General features: G+C 36.2%; 1 protein-coding gene and 1 long non-coding RNA gene across 3 annotated transcripts; one reads left to right on the forward strand and one right to left on the reverse strand.

The window, feature by feature from the left end:
• Positions 1-866: 866 nt before the first annotated feature.
• dalrd3 (DALR anticodon binding domain containing 3) lies at positions 867-11,924 on the reverse strand. The gene is made up of 13 exons (XM_058784185.1): positions 11,554-11,924; positions 7,393-7,697; positions 6,998-7,308; positions 4,370-4,428; positions 4,170-4,271; positions 3,501-3,565; positions 3,329-3,387; positions 3,112-3,194; positions 2,909-3,035; positions 2,377-2,435; positions 2,070-2,186; positions 1,825-1,893; positions 867-1,614 (listed from the first exon to the last, which is right to left on the reverse strand). Exons 1-13 carry the CDS (start codon positions 11,752-11,754, stop codon positions 1,495-1,497), a joined length of 1,677 nt encoding a protein of 558 aa, XP_058640168.1. The 5' UTR covers positions 11,755-11,924; the 3' UTR covers positions 867-1,494.
• Positions 10,182-14,585, forward strand: LOC131545422 (uncharacterized). 2 transcript variants are annotated; one of them, XR_009272425.1, is made up of 4 exons: positions 10,182-10,919; positions 12,790-12,851; positions 14,034-14,107; positions 14,180-14,585. It is a non-coding gene; the product is annotated as an uncharacterized LOC131545422 (long non-coding RNA). The 2 variants fall into 2 exon arrangements; XR_009272424.1 differs by having other exon boundaries at positions 14,191-14,585.
• The last annotated feature ends 7 nt before the right edge of the window (positions 14,586-14,592 follow it).

The following is a 14,592-nucleotide window of genomic DNA, read 5'->3' on the forward strand; positions in this document are numbered from 1 at the left end:
CTGAATAAAAGTATTACATTCTTTCAAAAAAATCCTACTGATCCTAAACTTCTTATATATAAATGATCACAAATTCTTAACTTCAGTTTATAAAAATGATCACATACAAGTAAAATGCCTTAAAATCAATTTCATGGGACAAATATGATCTGTTAACAAAAGGAATAAACATGACTGAAATGACAGAACTACTATATTCTATACATCAATATTAGTTCATGCAATTGCTAACATTACTGTTCATTAGTTACATTAGTTCATAACATTGCTAACGAACAACACATTTACAGCATTTATTAGATTAAATGTTAATATCTAATAAACATCTAAAAAACATTTTGAAATGTATAAATTAACATTAGTTGATGTATTCTGAACAAACGTGAATAAATAAATAAAATAGATTAATGAATGGGAAAAAAAAGAAAAAAAAAGGAGTTGTTCATTGTTGGTTACCTAATGCATTAACTAATGTTAACTAATTAACCCTCAATGTAAAGTCTCCACATTAAAATAAATAAAAGACTTGTGTACGGACAGAAACATTTGCACACTTGAAAAACAACCAGTTCAGAGGTTGAGGCAGACACTCTTTTAATTATGAAGTCTCTGCAGGTTGCTGCTTTTTAAATACATTGAGTGAAATCACCACTAACAAAAACTTTGAAGGGTGAGAATGTTACACACTCACTCTAAATGTGTTCATTAACTCTCAAGGCTTTGAATACTGTGTAGCGTATGGCACAGATCTGTGAAAACTCCAGACACAGTGAGAGTACAGATGCATCTGAAATGTATGGCACACGAGGAGTCTCAGTACTACACCTGTACACTTACAGTGGCATAAACAGTGAGGGACACTGAAGGAAACTTGAGAATTAAGACTTTATATTTGGTACAGATAAGACTATATTTATATTAAAGGAAGTAGCATCCCAGATCATGACATTTCAGGAATGCCAAATGATCTCCAACCATGCAGACATGATTCCTAATCAAAAACAGTGGTGACAGATACTTTGTGTGTGCATCTATCAGACTGTGAGAACAACTGTGCTGCACTGTAAATATGTGTTCAGCGTTGAACAAATAGAGCTGGGCACTTACACCAATTAAACATTATTACATAGAATACATATTCATGCAGGTGGTGCAAAATCTATGAATGTGGTGCAGGAGAATTAAATTCGCTGTGAAAGAAAGCATATTCTGTTGACATTTTAGGGGTGAATTTTCAGACTATATATTATTTATTGGATGAAAGAGGGAAGAGCAACAGATTCACTGGGCTCTGTCCTGCCTTCTGTATGGCTATTAGTGGTAAAACAGTCTTTTTTGAGGGCAAGAGGAATATTGGGCTATTCAGACAAGATGGTCAGGCAATTATGGCTATGGGGAAGGTATCTAAGGTGTAATAACAGAAAAATGGAAGAGTGCTGGCTGTTAAGGGAGAGAGTTTGTGGCTGTTAGTGTATAATGTCTGCAGTGGAGATGCTATAGTTGGGGAATTGGGGGAAGGTTAAGGGAGTCCAGGGCGCTGTGGTAAAGTTCTCTTAATGCTCTCAGCAACAATAAACGACAAAACATCTGATTAAAAAGATGAGGCAGGGGCTCCTAGAGAGGGAGAGAGAAAGAGAAAGAGAGAGGAAAGTTAATGGCCCTGAACTTGTTTAATCACATTAATCACTGTTAATGCTGATACACACAGAAATATGCAAAATAAACATTAAATCACATGTTAAATAAAAACCTTGTAATAAGCAGTTCTAAGGGTCTAACAGAATCTAAAATATCCTTATATAAACAGATACCCTAAGGTCTTACCCCAAGGACGTGAACTCTGTTGTAGTAGGAGCTAAAATCTTTACTGAGAGACACCAAGAATCTGCACACCTGACAGACAAAATACACACATTTCAGTTATGGATGGCTTTTTTAATGAAGCCAAGACAGCTGATAAAATTAGAGATATGACTGTTTGAGATTAATAGGAAGAGCCTTAAAATCAACTCTGCAAGTCTATCAGAGAAACAAAACCTTTATATACAAAAAATATATATATAAAGTACCTGTTCAGTCCTTAAATTCACTCTGGCTGTGCCGCCTTCATGCTCCAGGATCTGTCCCGATTGGTCCAGCAACTCAGAGAATGGAATGAGGTAATTGAAGAGAAGAAGCCACTCCCCCTAAAGATGAAATAGCAATATTATCACCATAAAAACAACTTTCTATGCCACAAAAACAGAGCTTATTTGAGTACATTTGGCACATATCTTTATACATAGCAACTGAAGAATCCTTAGAATAAGGATGCAACAAACAAGACTATTAGCAAAAACATTATCATTAAGACATGTTAGTTACATATTGCTTTACCTCCTCTTTCAGGGCAGAAAAGTCCAGCTCTGTTCCTCCAGGGATTTCAGGATAAAGACCTACATATTTGAAAGTAGACATGGATATTATTTTAAAAACAGAAACAATGTTACATTGCTACATAACATGCAGTTAATCAAAAGGCCCAACAGAGAAAGATGGGAATTGAATTCTCTACTTCAGCGAATTGCGAAAACTGTACACTGCCCAAAACAACATAACTAATCAGAATACCACACCTCTACTGCACAAACTATATCAGCTTTTGTTGTTAAAACTTTGTCACAGAGCTCATATACTGTCATTCACTGCTTTTCTATTACTTTAGTTTAGAATAGAAACTGGCAGTGAAAAACAGCATTTTGCCTAACAAAGTGTACATTTTAAACATGTATACAACAACAAGTTGTTAAGATTTGGGTGTAGTCACTGCATGCACTTTAAAAATAACTTCTCCAAGACTACTATCATTATAAAATTACCTGGAACATGAATCAAAAGTCAAGAACACTATAGAGAGTGTGTGTGTTACCTTGCTCCACCCCTTTCTCGTAGCTGCTGAAAAGTGTGTGAAGACGAGCGCAGTTATACATGACAAAGACTCCACCCCTGGGGCCCTTTGTGGATACACCACTGTCCCGCTGAACATCTAAGGTCACCTGAAAGACAGCTGTCTGTCAATCATCTCTAGTGCAGGAAAATACATTTTACACACACACACGCAAACACACTCACCGGACTTGTGTGCACTGTGGACAGCAGTTCAAACCTCACGGTGGCTGATGTCATCACTCTAATGATGTCATCCCATGTCTGACCTAAAAAAGTGAATTGATGGCACATGCACAAATTAGTTGACATCTGGTTATTAACATGCATCACAACAATTCTGGGCTATTTCACTAAGACTATGAGTAAAAGGAATTTTCTAAGAACGCGCAGATAAACACACCTTCAACTTGGTCTCCGTACTTCATTTCTGAGGCCTCTTTCATCTGAGCTTTTCTTAACCTACAGCAGTACACAGCCAACCATATAACACTGTAATAAGACTTATAAGAATGATTTATAAAGTTGATTAAGCATTACAAAAAAAGAGTTGCTGTTCTAAAGTTTTGCCTTACTGAAGATACTGAGCTGCATTCATCTGAATTCCAGGAGTTTTAACAGGACCACATATCACCAGTCTCTAATAGAGAAAAAGAAAGTAATTATTCATTCATTTTCCAGCAAAGATCTTGTAAAATATAGTCAATGTCCAACTGTGTAGAATTTGAGCTGGAAATTGTGTATTCACCCATTTGGGAGCATTACAATGGCTTGATATTGTCTAAAGACTTTTTGCAACTTATATGGGTTTAATTTATTGTCTTTTAGATTTTAATGCCATCAATATGCTACTTAACACATAAAAATTAACAAAATAAATCACTTTAAAACAGTTATACAAGCTTTTACACAGATTTACAGACTTGCTGTTCCAGGATAAGAAGGAGAAAAAATATTAATTAAATGCACAATTAAATGCTTTCTCAATGAGCATGATTTTTGCCCAATTCCAGCTGCTACTATTTAGGAAGTAGCAAATCATGGTTAGTAGCTGCGATATAACTAAAAGCTATTGGCTACTAAAAAAAAAAAGAAAGAAAAGAAAGAAAGGAAAAGAGATAGGTCCAACCCAAACTTCCTGTTACAGGACAGTAAATACAAAACAGAAAGCAATTGTTTGATATATAAAGCACGCTGGTACAGCTGATGGGCAAATGTGTCTGTGTGGGAAGACAGTGTGAAACCTGCACTGCCGTTGCACCCGCAGCTCTCCACAACATGGCTGTTTGCTGCTGACGAAACTCATCCTGACAGGAAGTGACATGCAGGGCTGTTGTCGTAGAGATCTACAGTAGAGAAATCCATTACAAGCATCCAACTTAAATAACTCACTGTAATTTAAATCAAATAGATATAATCCAGACAGAGGGTCCATTTGACTCACAGGGAAATCTGTGGTAGCACTGTCCAGCTGGGCCAGATGACACAAAGCTTCTCTCTGCACTGAAAACAGAGAAATCACTGACTTATGCACAATACAGAGGAAAACTAAGGCTATCCAACAGTTTATCACAGAAACACTAGGAGTAAAACAGTCCTTGTAAAAAATCTGGTTGACATGGTTCAGTACGGCCCAGTTCATCTCATCTTAAAGGAATAGTTCTCCCAAAAATGTACATTTTATCATCATTTACTCACTCTCATGTCGTTCCAAACCTGTATAAGTTTCTTTCTTATGTTGAACACAAAAGAAGATATTTCAAAGAATTTTAAATAATCAAACAGTGATTGGTCCCCATTGACTTCCATAGTAGGGAAATAAATACTATGGAAGTCAATGGGGACCATCAACTGTTTGATTTCCAGCATTCTTCAAAATATCCTCTTTTATGTTCGACATATGAAAGAAACTCATACAGGTTTGGAACGACATGAGGGTGAGTAAATGATGACAACATTTTCAATTTTGGGTGAACTATCCCTTTAATGTTGCTTGTGCAACTAGTTAACTGAAAATGGTAAAATGTTATAAAAAATAAATAAAAAAAACAACAGATAAAGGAACAGATTTCACATTTGTTTCTTTTCAACATTCAACATACTCATCACAATGCTAGTATGTGACAAACCAAATTTAAAAGTTTACCAGAGGTGCGTTTGTGCAGTAACTATAATTTCTAGGGATGCACCGAAATTAAAATTCTTGGCCGAAGCCGAACAAAATGGAACACTGGGCCGAAGGCCGAAGGCCGAATACCGAACACGGTTTTTCGCATTCTTTTTCCCCAGGCCTGTTTTTCCATTTATTTATTTATTTTTTTTTGTCACCACTGCATAAATTAAATATCCAAAATGTGCTTTTTACTGTTTTGTCCTGCTTTTCAAAAAAAATAAATGAATAAATAAATTACAAAACAACAATTTAAAAATATTTACTTAACACTGAACATTTTTTAACATTCTATCAGACATTATACCAACAAAGCAAAATTTAACTAAAATTAATAAGTTACTAAAATAATATTTTTGGGCCATTTTGAGACCCCTTCTTGAATCAGGCATGTATTTTTTACTGTACAAATAAATGCAGCCTTGCTGAGCAGAAGAGAATTCTTTTAAAACATACTACAGATCCCAATTTGAACACTATTGTGAATGTTATAATAAATGTATAGAGCTGTTGTAGGGTAATTATTATTATTTTATTTTACTTTACAGAACAACAGTAAAATTACAATACTAACATTTATGAATGTTGATGGAGTTGTTGCTTTTCTTAGACTTTATTTTGGCAGAAACCCGCAGGAAGATTTTAGTGCTTCTTTTGTTGACAACAGCATGCAGATATTTAAATGATTCTCATTACGAATTTGGGAAGATGTTTGTAGCACTTATCACATTGTCATGTGTCTTTAAAAAAAAATGTTACTGAGCAAAAGACGAGTAGGCTACAGTGTTTTAACGCAGATGTTCCTCGCGCTTTGGACTTTGAACCCTGGCACCGCGAGCTCGTAGCGCTGTTTGAATACATGCAATCCCTGCTTGTATTAGAAAACATAACATTCTGCAGTTTATTTACTAATCAGTTGAGGCTATTTCGCGATTTCAATCATCATAGTAACCAGCATCAACCACCTCTTCCTCTTCTCATCGGAGACATGAGATGCAGCGCTAAGCATCTAACTGTCGGTGCTTCGTGCTTGGAATGATTTTTGTCTTTCTCTGACAGTTTTAAATACTTTCACACTGCAGACGTGTTTGCTGCATTAGTGCGCGCCCCTATTTGATCGCGTCACGTCATTGTTCGGTACAATTTATTCGGTCTTTTCGCTTATTCGGCCGAACACCGAAAGATATTTTTTTGCCATTTTCGGCCGAACAATTTCGGTTGCCGAACATTCGGTGCATCCCTAATAATTTCTAGCACAATTTCTGTATATTCTGGCATTGACATGTCGCATCTCATGTATTGTTGCCAAAATTAAGCAAACTACCGATAAGTTGATAATTATTTTCTTGTCAAGGCCAATAACTGATTAATTGGCTGGAATTCTATACTACTTTGTCTATTAAATTAAAAATAAAATGCTACAAACTAAAATCAATCATTTTAAATGCTAAACGTGAATTTAGGCATCACAACATATAACTTTCAGTTTTGGAAAAATACATACATTTACATAAAAATATATTCAACCGTTTTTTTTTAAATCAACTTTATGCAAATGTAAGATCATGGCAAAAGTCTAAAGGCAAAAAATGGAGGAAATAATAAAGCACAATTAAATTTCCAATGTCAACTTGCGAGTGATAAATTCAATAAATAGACAATAACCGATATGAAACCAATATATTTTGCATTACTAATTAAATTTACAGTGTGATAATGTGGCTTAATACTTGTAAAAGAATAATAAACAACAAATAAACAATTAAAATATTAACATCAATCATTCTACTCATGCAACCCTAATAATGACATTTACAGACCAAAAATACACAAATCTTGTATAAAAATGAACCCATGGGAAATTTAATGCGTTAGATCCCTAATGAACACATTACAACTCACCTGTGCAAGTGCCAAGACTGGGATCATACCCCTGAAGGTTCTCGTCCTGTACCACTTGTTTAAGGTTTATCCTAACTTCCTCTTTTATCCCTCTTCTCTCTCCCTCTATTTCCTCGCCTCTGCTTCTCCTTTTTCCTCTCTCCAGCTCTCTGTCTCTGTAGGTTGAGTTCTCTAAATCTTTTTTCATCTTCTCCTCCCTGTCCTCATTGGTCCGGCTGACAGGGACTGTCGGCCAATCAATGCCTAGTGTTTTCAGAAAGTTGACAATGTCACTGTCCTGTGGCAAGGCTGGACAAAAGGACACAGTGTACCTAAATGGAATAAAGAAAAAGTTGATTAATCTGTCTTTTTGGTGACAAAATTTACACCAATATCATAAAAGTCAAAGCAATCACCCTTGTCTTCTGAGCTGTGCCCCGAGGTGGTCGGCAATGAGAATGGTCCGTAGCTGCCCCAGAGCTAGTGTATCCGGAGATGGCACGGTTTGTTTGGTGTGGAGGGCAGGGCAGTTGATGAGGACACAGCCCTGTCTCTGAGCAGCAGGTCTCAGATATGGCGTTATTCCACATAAAACACCTCTAAATACTGCACAGCGATCCACACACACGCGCAGACCTTCTGGTGTGACCTCAGTGGCTCCTATCGGCAATACACTGCTGCCACGAAGAGAGCGAATACCACTGAGAACATCAGAGGGAACCTGAAAACACATACAATCGTGAAATACACAAGTGTATTTAGTGTAACAATTCTCATATTTAGTGTAGCTGCCCAGGTACACTTTCTCATTAAATCAAAACGTCTGTTGAAAATGGTATAAAGTGATTTGAAACGATGCACAAAACCAACATGAATGCAAAGAATGCATTTTTAAGTCACCGTGAAATCAAAATTGACAATTCTTATTTTTGGAATATTGCAGTGTTTATTATAAATGATTATCTTTGCACATTCAAATAAATAAATAAAAATTACATATATATATATATATATATATATATACACATTTAATCTAAAATATTGATTCAATCAATTGCCAAATGACAAAATTAAGTCCCACCTTACAATTTTTGTAGTTTGAGAAGCTGTTTCACTATACGTCAGAATAGGGTAGAAAAGACAGTTGCACTTTCTGTTTTTATGCCAACTTTAAGTACTTAAGGTGAGGTCACATTCGCCGTTGATCCGTGAAATTTCATTGAAAGATCTGGTGTTTCACATGAGAGTGAAAAAGTTCCTCATGCAGATTTCAATGTGTTTAAGTTGGTCTAACAAATTTGCTGTTCTTTTGTGTGAGTCTGTGTTTCACTTTATTGCCAACAAAATTTCAACAAAAATGCTTTTTATATTCTATGAACATGCATGCCACTGACCTACCAACAGAATCAAGGCAGCATAAACAAACCAAATTAAGATTTTCCTCTCACAAATAATGTCAAAAGTATGTTATAATTTTTTTACATATTAAAGGGATACTCCACCCCAAAATGAAAATTTTGTCATTAATCACTTACCCCCATGTCGTTCCAAACCCGTAAAAGCTTCGTTCGTCCTCGGAACACAATTTAAGATATTTTGGATGAAAACCGGGAGGTTTGTGAGTCCCATTGACTGCCAAGTAAATTACCCTGTCAAGGCCCAGAAAAGTATAAAAACATTGCCAAAATAGTCCATCTGCCATCAGTGGTTCAATCTGAATTTTATGAAGAGACGAGAATACTTTTTGTACGCAAAGAAAATTAAAATAACGACATTTATTCAACAGTTCGTCTCCTCTCTGTGTCAGCGTAGTGCCATTTTGGAGAGCATCCGATGGACGCAATGTGCGTATGCTGTTCTCTGTCATGGATACGCTGTCTCCGTTCAAATCAAAGCGTAAATAAACGTACAATACGTATCTATGCGTTACTGATGACAGAGAATAGCGTACGCACTTTGCGTCTTCTCGCCCACGTCCCAATGTGCATACTATCCATCCTAAATTCTATGTGACATTAGTAATGTTCAATACTATTTAGGGCAGATAGGGTGGATAGTATGCACATTGGTATTCTTGTCGCTTCATAAAATTCAGATTGAACCACTGATGGCAGATTAACTATTTTGGCGATGTTTTTTTATACTTTTCTGTGCCTTGACAGGGTAATTTGCTTGGCAGTCAATGGGACTCACAAACCTCCCGGTTTTCATCCAAAATATCTTAAACTGTGTTCCGAGGCTTTTACGGGTTTGGAACGAAATGGGGGTAAGTGATTAATGACCAAATTTTAATTTTGGGGTGGAGTATCCCTTTAATTTTCCATTTGGTTATTTGTATTTATTTACGTTAACTCTTCAAGTATGATACAGCATTTTTATTTATTTTTTTATCTATTCTGGTTCAATGTACATATATGTATAATATATGAATGAACGTGTGTATATGTATCTATGTATATATAAGCTTTTATTTCCGTTTTATTGAAAGCGTTATGTGGGCTATAATTAAATATGAGTTCTCATTAGTTGTCTAGCTATCTTGTCAGCAGATAAATGCAATGAGTAACGCATTATAGAAATGTATACATGTAAACTTGAATGTTGAATAGTAAAACGGTTAATGGCAGTAGTTTACAAAAGCTAACAGTAAACATTTTTCATCACTTATTAAGCTTGTCTAATGTTAATTCCAACATGTACTGATGTATTAAACAATATTAGTATTATTTATAAATATTGTGCATTAAATTAACTAATTGTTTTTCTACTTTTGTCTTTAGGAAAGCCATCATCTGTAATGACCAGTATGTGTATGTGTTTACAGTAAATGTGCATAAAACATACATACCCACATATATACTTTATGTAGTGTGTGTGCATTTATTAATCTGCATGTAGGTTATCTTAAAAAAAAAAAAAAAAAAACTAATACAGGTTCATGCAAAACACGGTAGCACATGATGGCTCAGATAGAGTATTCAAATTCTTTCTAGCATTGTTCCACAACAAACTTGACCAAACTAAGCACACATTTTAAAACGAATGAAATCAGTAATAATGGCATGTAGTGATTAGTTTACTAGCATTCATTTAGTGTTGTAGTAAACATGCATGTTCTGTAAAGCTGCAGTGAAACGATATGTATTGTGAAAAGCGCTGTACAAATAAATATGAATATTTGCGTAGACATACAGACTGACCCAGCAATGCAAGTGAAATGTCCACTAAAAACCTCCCCGGACATCTTAGCCCAAACCATGATAAGTACGTAATTAACACTGTTTGTCTTGCTTCAGTTTAACTGAACATAAGACTGGTGTCATCCATTGTACGAACAAATGATCCCAACTTTTCCGCTCAGGTAACGTAAGCATCCAGACTTGCGATACGCGTTTAGCGCCATCTCTCATGTACATGCACGCAGCATCAATCAGAGCCGCTTTGAGCCGTCCGGAAGACTACTTTTAATGTTCATTGTAAGTCTGCGCCTCCGTCATATTTAAAGAGTAATTCCAATCACGGTTAAATTTTTAATACCGTAACTTGCGTTTTCGCGCTTGTTTTGACAGATCTGAGATTTAAAAATGGCGCTACCGGAAATGCTTCAGGACCAGACATGCGCAGTAGCGTTCCAACGCCTTTGTTATTGTTTACGTCCTTGAAATGGCTCAGACCTGTAACGGAACTAACTTTACCCTGCGCTGACGTAATTTCCGATTAACATCAACGCTCCACACTCCATCCTAGTAGGTGGCGGTAAATGCACCTAAAGCTGGTTTGCCAACCGCCATAAAACGTCAAAGTAGTAACGTTAGTAGTAATTTCCGATTTTTGTGAAAAAGGCTAATTAGAGCGCACCACGTGAACTTTTGTGGTAACCATAGCAACAGTTTGCAGCTCCATCGTTGAGATCCCTTATCAGACATCGACAAAACATAAAAAGGTATGTTAATACGTACTGTCATTATTTTTCGCTTCACAACACATTTATATATCGCAAAACGTTTTGTTTAAAATGTCACTTACATGTTTGTTTTCCAGGGGCGCGAAAAGAGTTCACTTACCGTTACCTGAGAATTCCCTTAAACAAAATAAAACAAAAAAATGACATTTTGACAAAATGAAAAAAACAAGGCTTCTCTGTCATTGGGGGAAAATAGTAATAAATCAGGCCCTGATGATCATGACATTGTGGTTCTCCTACTAGCCAACATGTTGTTTTCGGTATTGGCATAACGTTAGTCTGACCTAGATCTAACGGGCAGTGAGGAGTTAAATAATTTCTGCCGCAGGGTTCAAATGTTTGGTCGATGCCACTAATGTCAACAGTCTAGCTAGCGCCCTGCGTGTCTGTGCAGAGCTCGGGCTTATTTTCTCACAATTCTGTGTCAGTGAATCTGTGATTCATAACCAGACGTCCGAGCAAAAGCTTGAAATGTCCAACACGGCGCTTCAAGCCATGCATAAAATCGCCATGCGGAGAAGCGCGAGAACGCATCTGTCACTGGTGCAGGCCAGGAAGAGATCATAACACAGAAAATAAAAAACGCACATGTAAGCACATATTTCAGACTGACCTCTCCACCGGCGTACAACGTCGTCAGAACCGTGTTGGGTGACAAGAAGTCACGATTTCTCAGGTTTTTGGCGCTGCTCTCCTTGAACCAGAGCTTCTCTCGCTCGCGGCTGATCTCGGCTTCATGCTCAGCATCTCTCCGCAACGCACCGCTCAACGCTTTGACGGTGGACACGATGCTAAATGGCACGGCTTCCTCCATGATTAGGCTCAGTATGTTGACATTGTCATTAGTGCCCGGACTCGAGGGATGTTACTGAGACTGACTGTAGTAGCACTGCGGTGTTGTGCTCGGATTGATCACCAATCAAAACAGATGCATGGGGACCGGAACGTTAAGAAATGTCACTGCTCAGAGGGGGCGTATTTCCATGTAACACCAGTTCCCGGCTGCGTCCTTTTGAAAGGCGCCATTTTGGGTGTGGCGAAATCAGTTCAGTCAGTGACAGAACAGAAAGTAAAAGTGCGCTTCTGATAAAATACGTTTTGTTCAGAAGCTGACGTTTTATTTGAAAAGATATAGACTATTCTTTTTAAATAATATATGGCTTACTATCCTTTTTATGACTGATATTTAACATATTAATGTATGTGCACCTTTCTTCACTCTCTGCTTCTAAACCCACATAATTTTATATATATATATATATATATATATATATATATATATATATATTCAATTATTTATTGTGCTATATTACAAAGTAATTTGATAGCTTTGGGTGAGGAAAAGAGTATTTATCATCATTAAAGTATTCACTACAAATCTTACTTGACAGCTATATACTGTTTTCATTCATTTTATTTAAAATAGCAGCATGCACATTCTGCTATTAATTTCTGCTTATCTGATAAAAAAGTAAGTAAATGATAATACTTTAGTTTTTAGGTGACCAAAGGTGAACATTCTTTTAACTCAATTTTTAGACTTTTCTCTAAATAAATTTATAAGCCAGCCTTTTATTCCATTTAATGTTTAAGTAGACTGCATCAGGAATATTGTTTCCAGCATAAACATGTTTAAAAAGCTCCAAGTTTGTAACGTTTGACTTCTGATACTAAAATATTACCTTATGGAACAGTAATAAGACACCATGCATACATAAAAGGTTTTATAGGAATCTTTAGAAAAGTTTATCAAAATGAGATCACACACTGGTCACACTTCATACTGAAGCATATTTGAATGCTGGTTGTTCAGTTGCTTATTTGAGTACTTCCGCTTTGTTTGTTGCAGGTAACAACTGTATGTAAGAGCTGAACTTGGGCCAGATTACATGTGACATGTTGTGGTTTACAGTAAGTCTCTTCCCAAAACAACTAAAACAGCAACACTGGCTCACAGATTTCACTTTATATCCTCTAGCCAGAGTAAAACCTACAAAGCAAATTACCTAAAACCTGTTCCAGATCATTCATCTTTTGAAAACACAAACCTCTATCATACCTCTCTATATCATCATGTAGATCTAAAAAATTCTTTGGGACTTTTGGTGATAAAGCCCCCAAAGCAAAAAGAAAAGTCAACAAGTGATATATGACAAATGTTCTTAATTTATTATTAAATGAAATATTACAGAAATTCAAATGTATGACAAAGCATTTTAGTAAGAGATTTTGTGATTTACTGAATACTGAAGATTTGTGATTGTCAGGAAGTGATGCCAATCTTGGCTGACACGAAGTTCCCGGTGGCAAACATATTTCTGGCGATCCGGGAGAAAACGTGTCATTCCAGAGCAACATCAGAACTCATACACACGTAACATTGTAGATATATTCAAATAGAGTTTAAATACTACAGAAGTAAAATTCACATACAATATTGTATATGAATGAGGCCAACTCCTGAATTCCCCCAACACATACAATTTTCATCTTTAAGCTCCTGCAAGAAAGGAAGGACACAGAATCCATAGCCAGCTGTCAATCAACCAAACAGCTGCATTATGGGTTCCGTTACCATCCAAACTGCTGTGGCCATTTTTAGCGACACTCCGTAAACAAACACATTCTGCAACGCTTCGTCATTTAACATTTTTTTCATATGGAAATTACATTTATCAAGTGTACTTTTATTAAATAAGAAAAAATAAATGACATTCAAACAGCTTTTACTACAAACAAGTTTGGTGCCTCTGCAAAAGAATCAAACTTGTTTATTTATCTTGCTTCATCTGTAGACTTGTCTTGAAAAACCTGTTCCCTATCAGAGAAGAGTGGGCAGAGAGAGGGAGAGAGAGAGAGAGAAGGAGAGGGGGGTTATGCAAGGTAAATGAAGACAAAATGACAAGAGAGATTAAACAGGATATAAAATTGACTAAAGAAAGTCACATGAAGTAAAATGAAAGGAGGAACTAGTCTGAAATACGAAGCTTTCATTTTAGAATCAACAAGCTTGATGGCACATTGTAAAAATTTAAGAGAAGACTATTTGAAATGATCTCTTCTCTCACTCTTTCCTTTTTTTTTTATGTGAAGATTTCCTCATATTTGCCAAACAGTCAAATGAATGAGAAAAAGATGAGCAGAATGAGACAAATGAATGAGAGAAGGTTTGTATGAAAGCATATTTTATATATATATATATATATATATATATATATATTTTTTTTTTTTCATTTCAGTTCACTTCTAGTTGCAGAAGTGAAGGCAAGTTAACAAATGAAAGAAACCAGTGGAGCAAAGGTGAAGAGAAATGAAAGAAAACTACTTGTCACTGAGATAAATGACATGAGAAGAGACACATTGAACAGATAAAAACTGCCAGGTATGAAAGAGATGAGATGAATAATTCTGTTACCTGCTCCTGTCATTCCTCCTCTTTCTTGTGCGCTCTCCCTCTCTCTGCTCCCTGGCTTGTGTGAGTTTGTCAAAGAGCGTCCGCGTATTTATGCCTACTGACTTCCTCCTCAGAAATCTGAGGAACATTTTCACTTTCACTTCTTCACTAGACTGCCCACAACCTCCCCCTCCAAACATCTCAATGTCTTTCCCTTCTCTTTTTATGATTCCTGTCATCTCTTTCTTATAATTTATA

Source organism: Onychostoma macrolepis, chromosome 08, assembly GCF_012432095.1.
Source record: "Onychostoma macrolepis isolate SWU-2019 chromosome 08, ASM1243209v1, whole genome shotgun sequence".
Taxonomy (NCBI): Eukaryota; Metazoa; Chordata; class Actinopteri; order Cypriniformes; family Cyprinidae; genus Onychostoma; species Onychostoma macrolepis.

Coding starts and splice junctions, on each gene's coding strand:
- dalrd3 (XM_058784185.1), bottom strand. CDS start 11,754: ATGGAGGAAGCCGTGCCATTTAGCATCGTGTCCACCGTCAAAGCGTTG. Junction 3,195..3,328: donor GTACGGAGACCAAGTTGAAG/GTGTGTTTATCT, acceptor TCACTTTTTTAG/GTCAGACATGGGATGACATC. Junction 3,036..3,111: donor CCACAGTGCACACAAGTCCG/GTGAGTGTGTTT, acceptor GCTGTCTTTCAG/GTGACCTTAGATGTTCAGCG.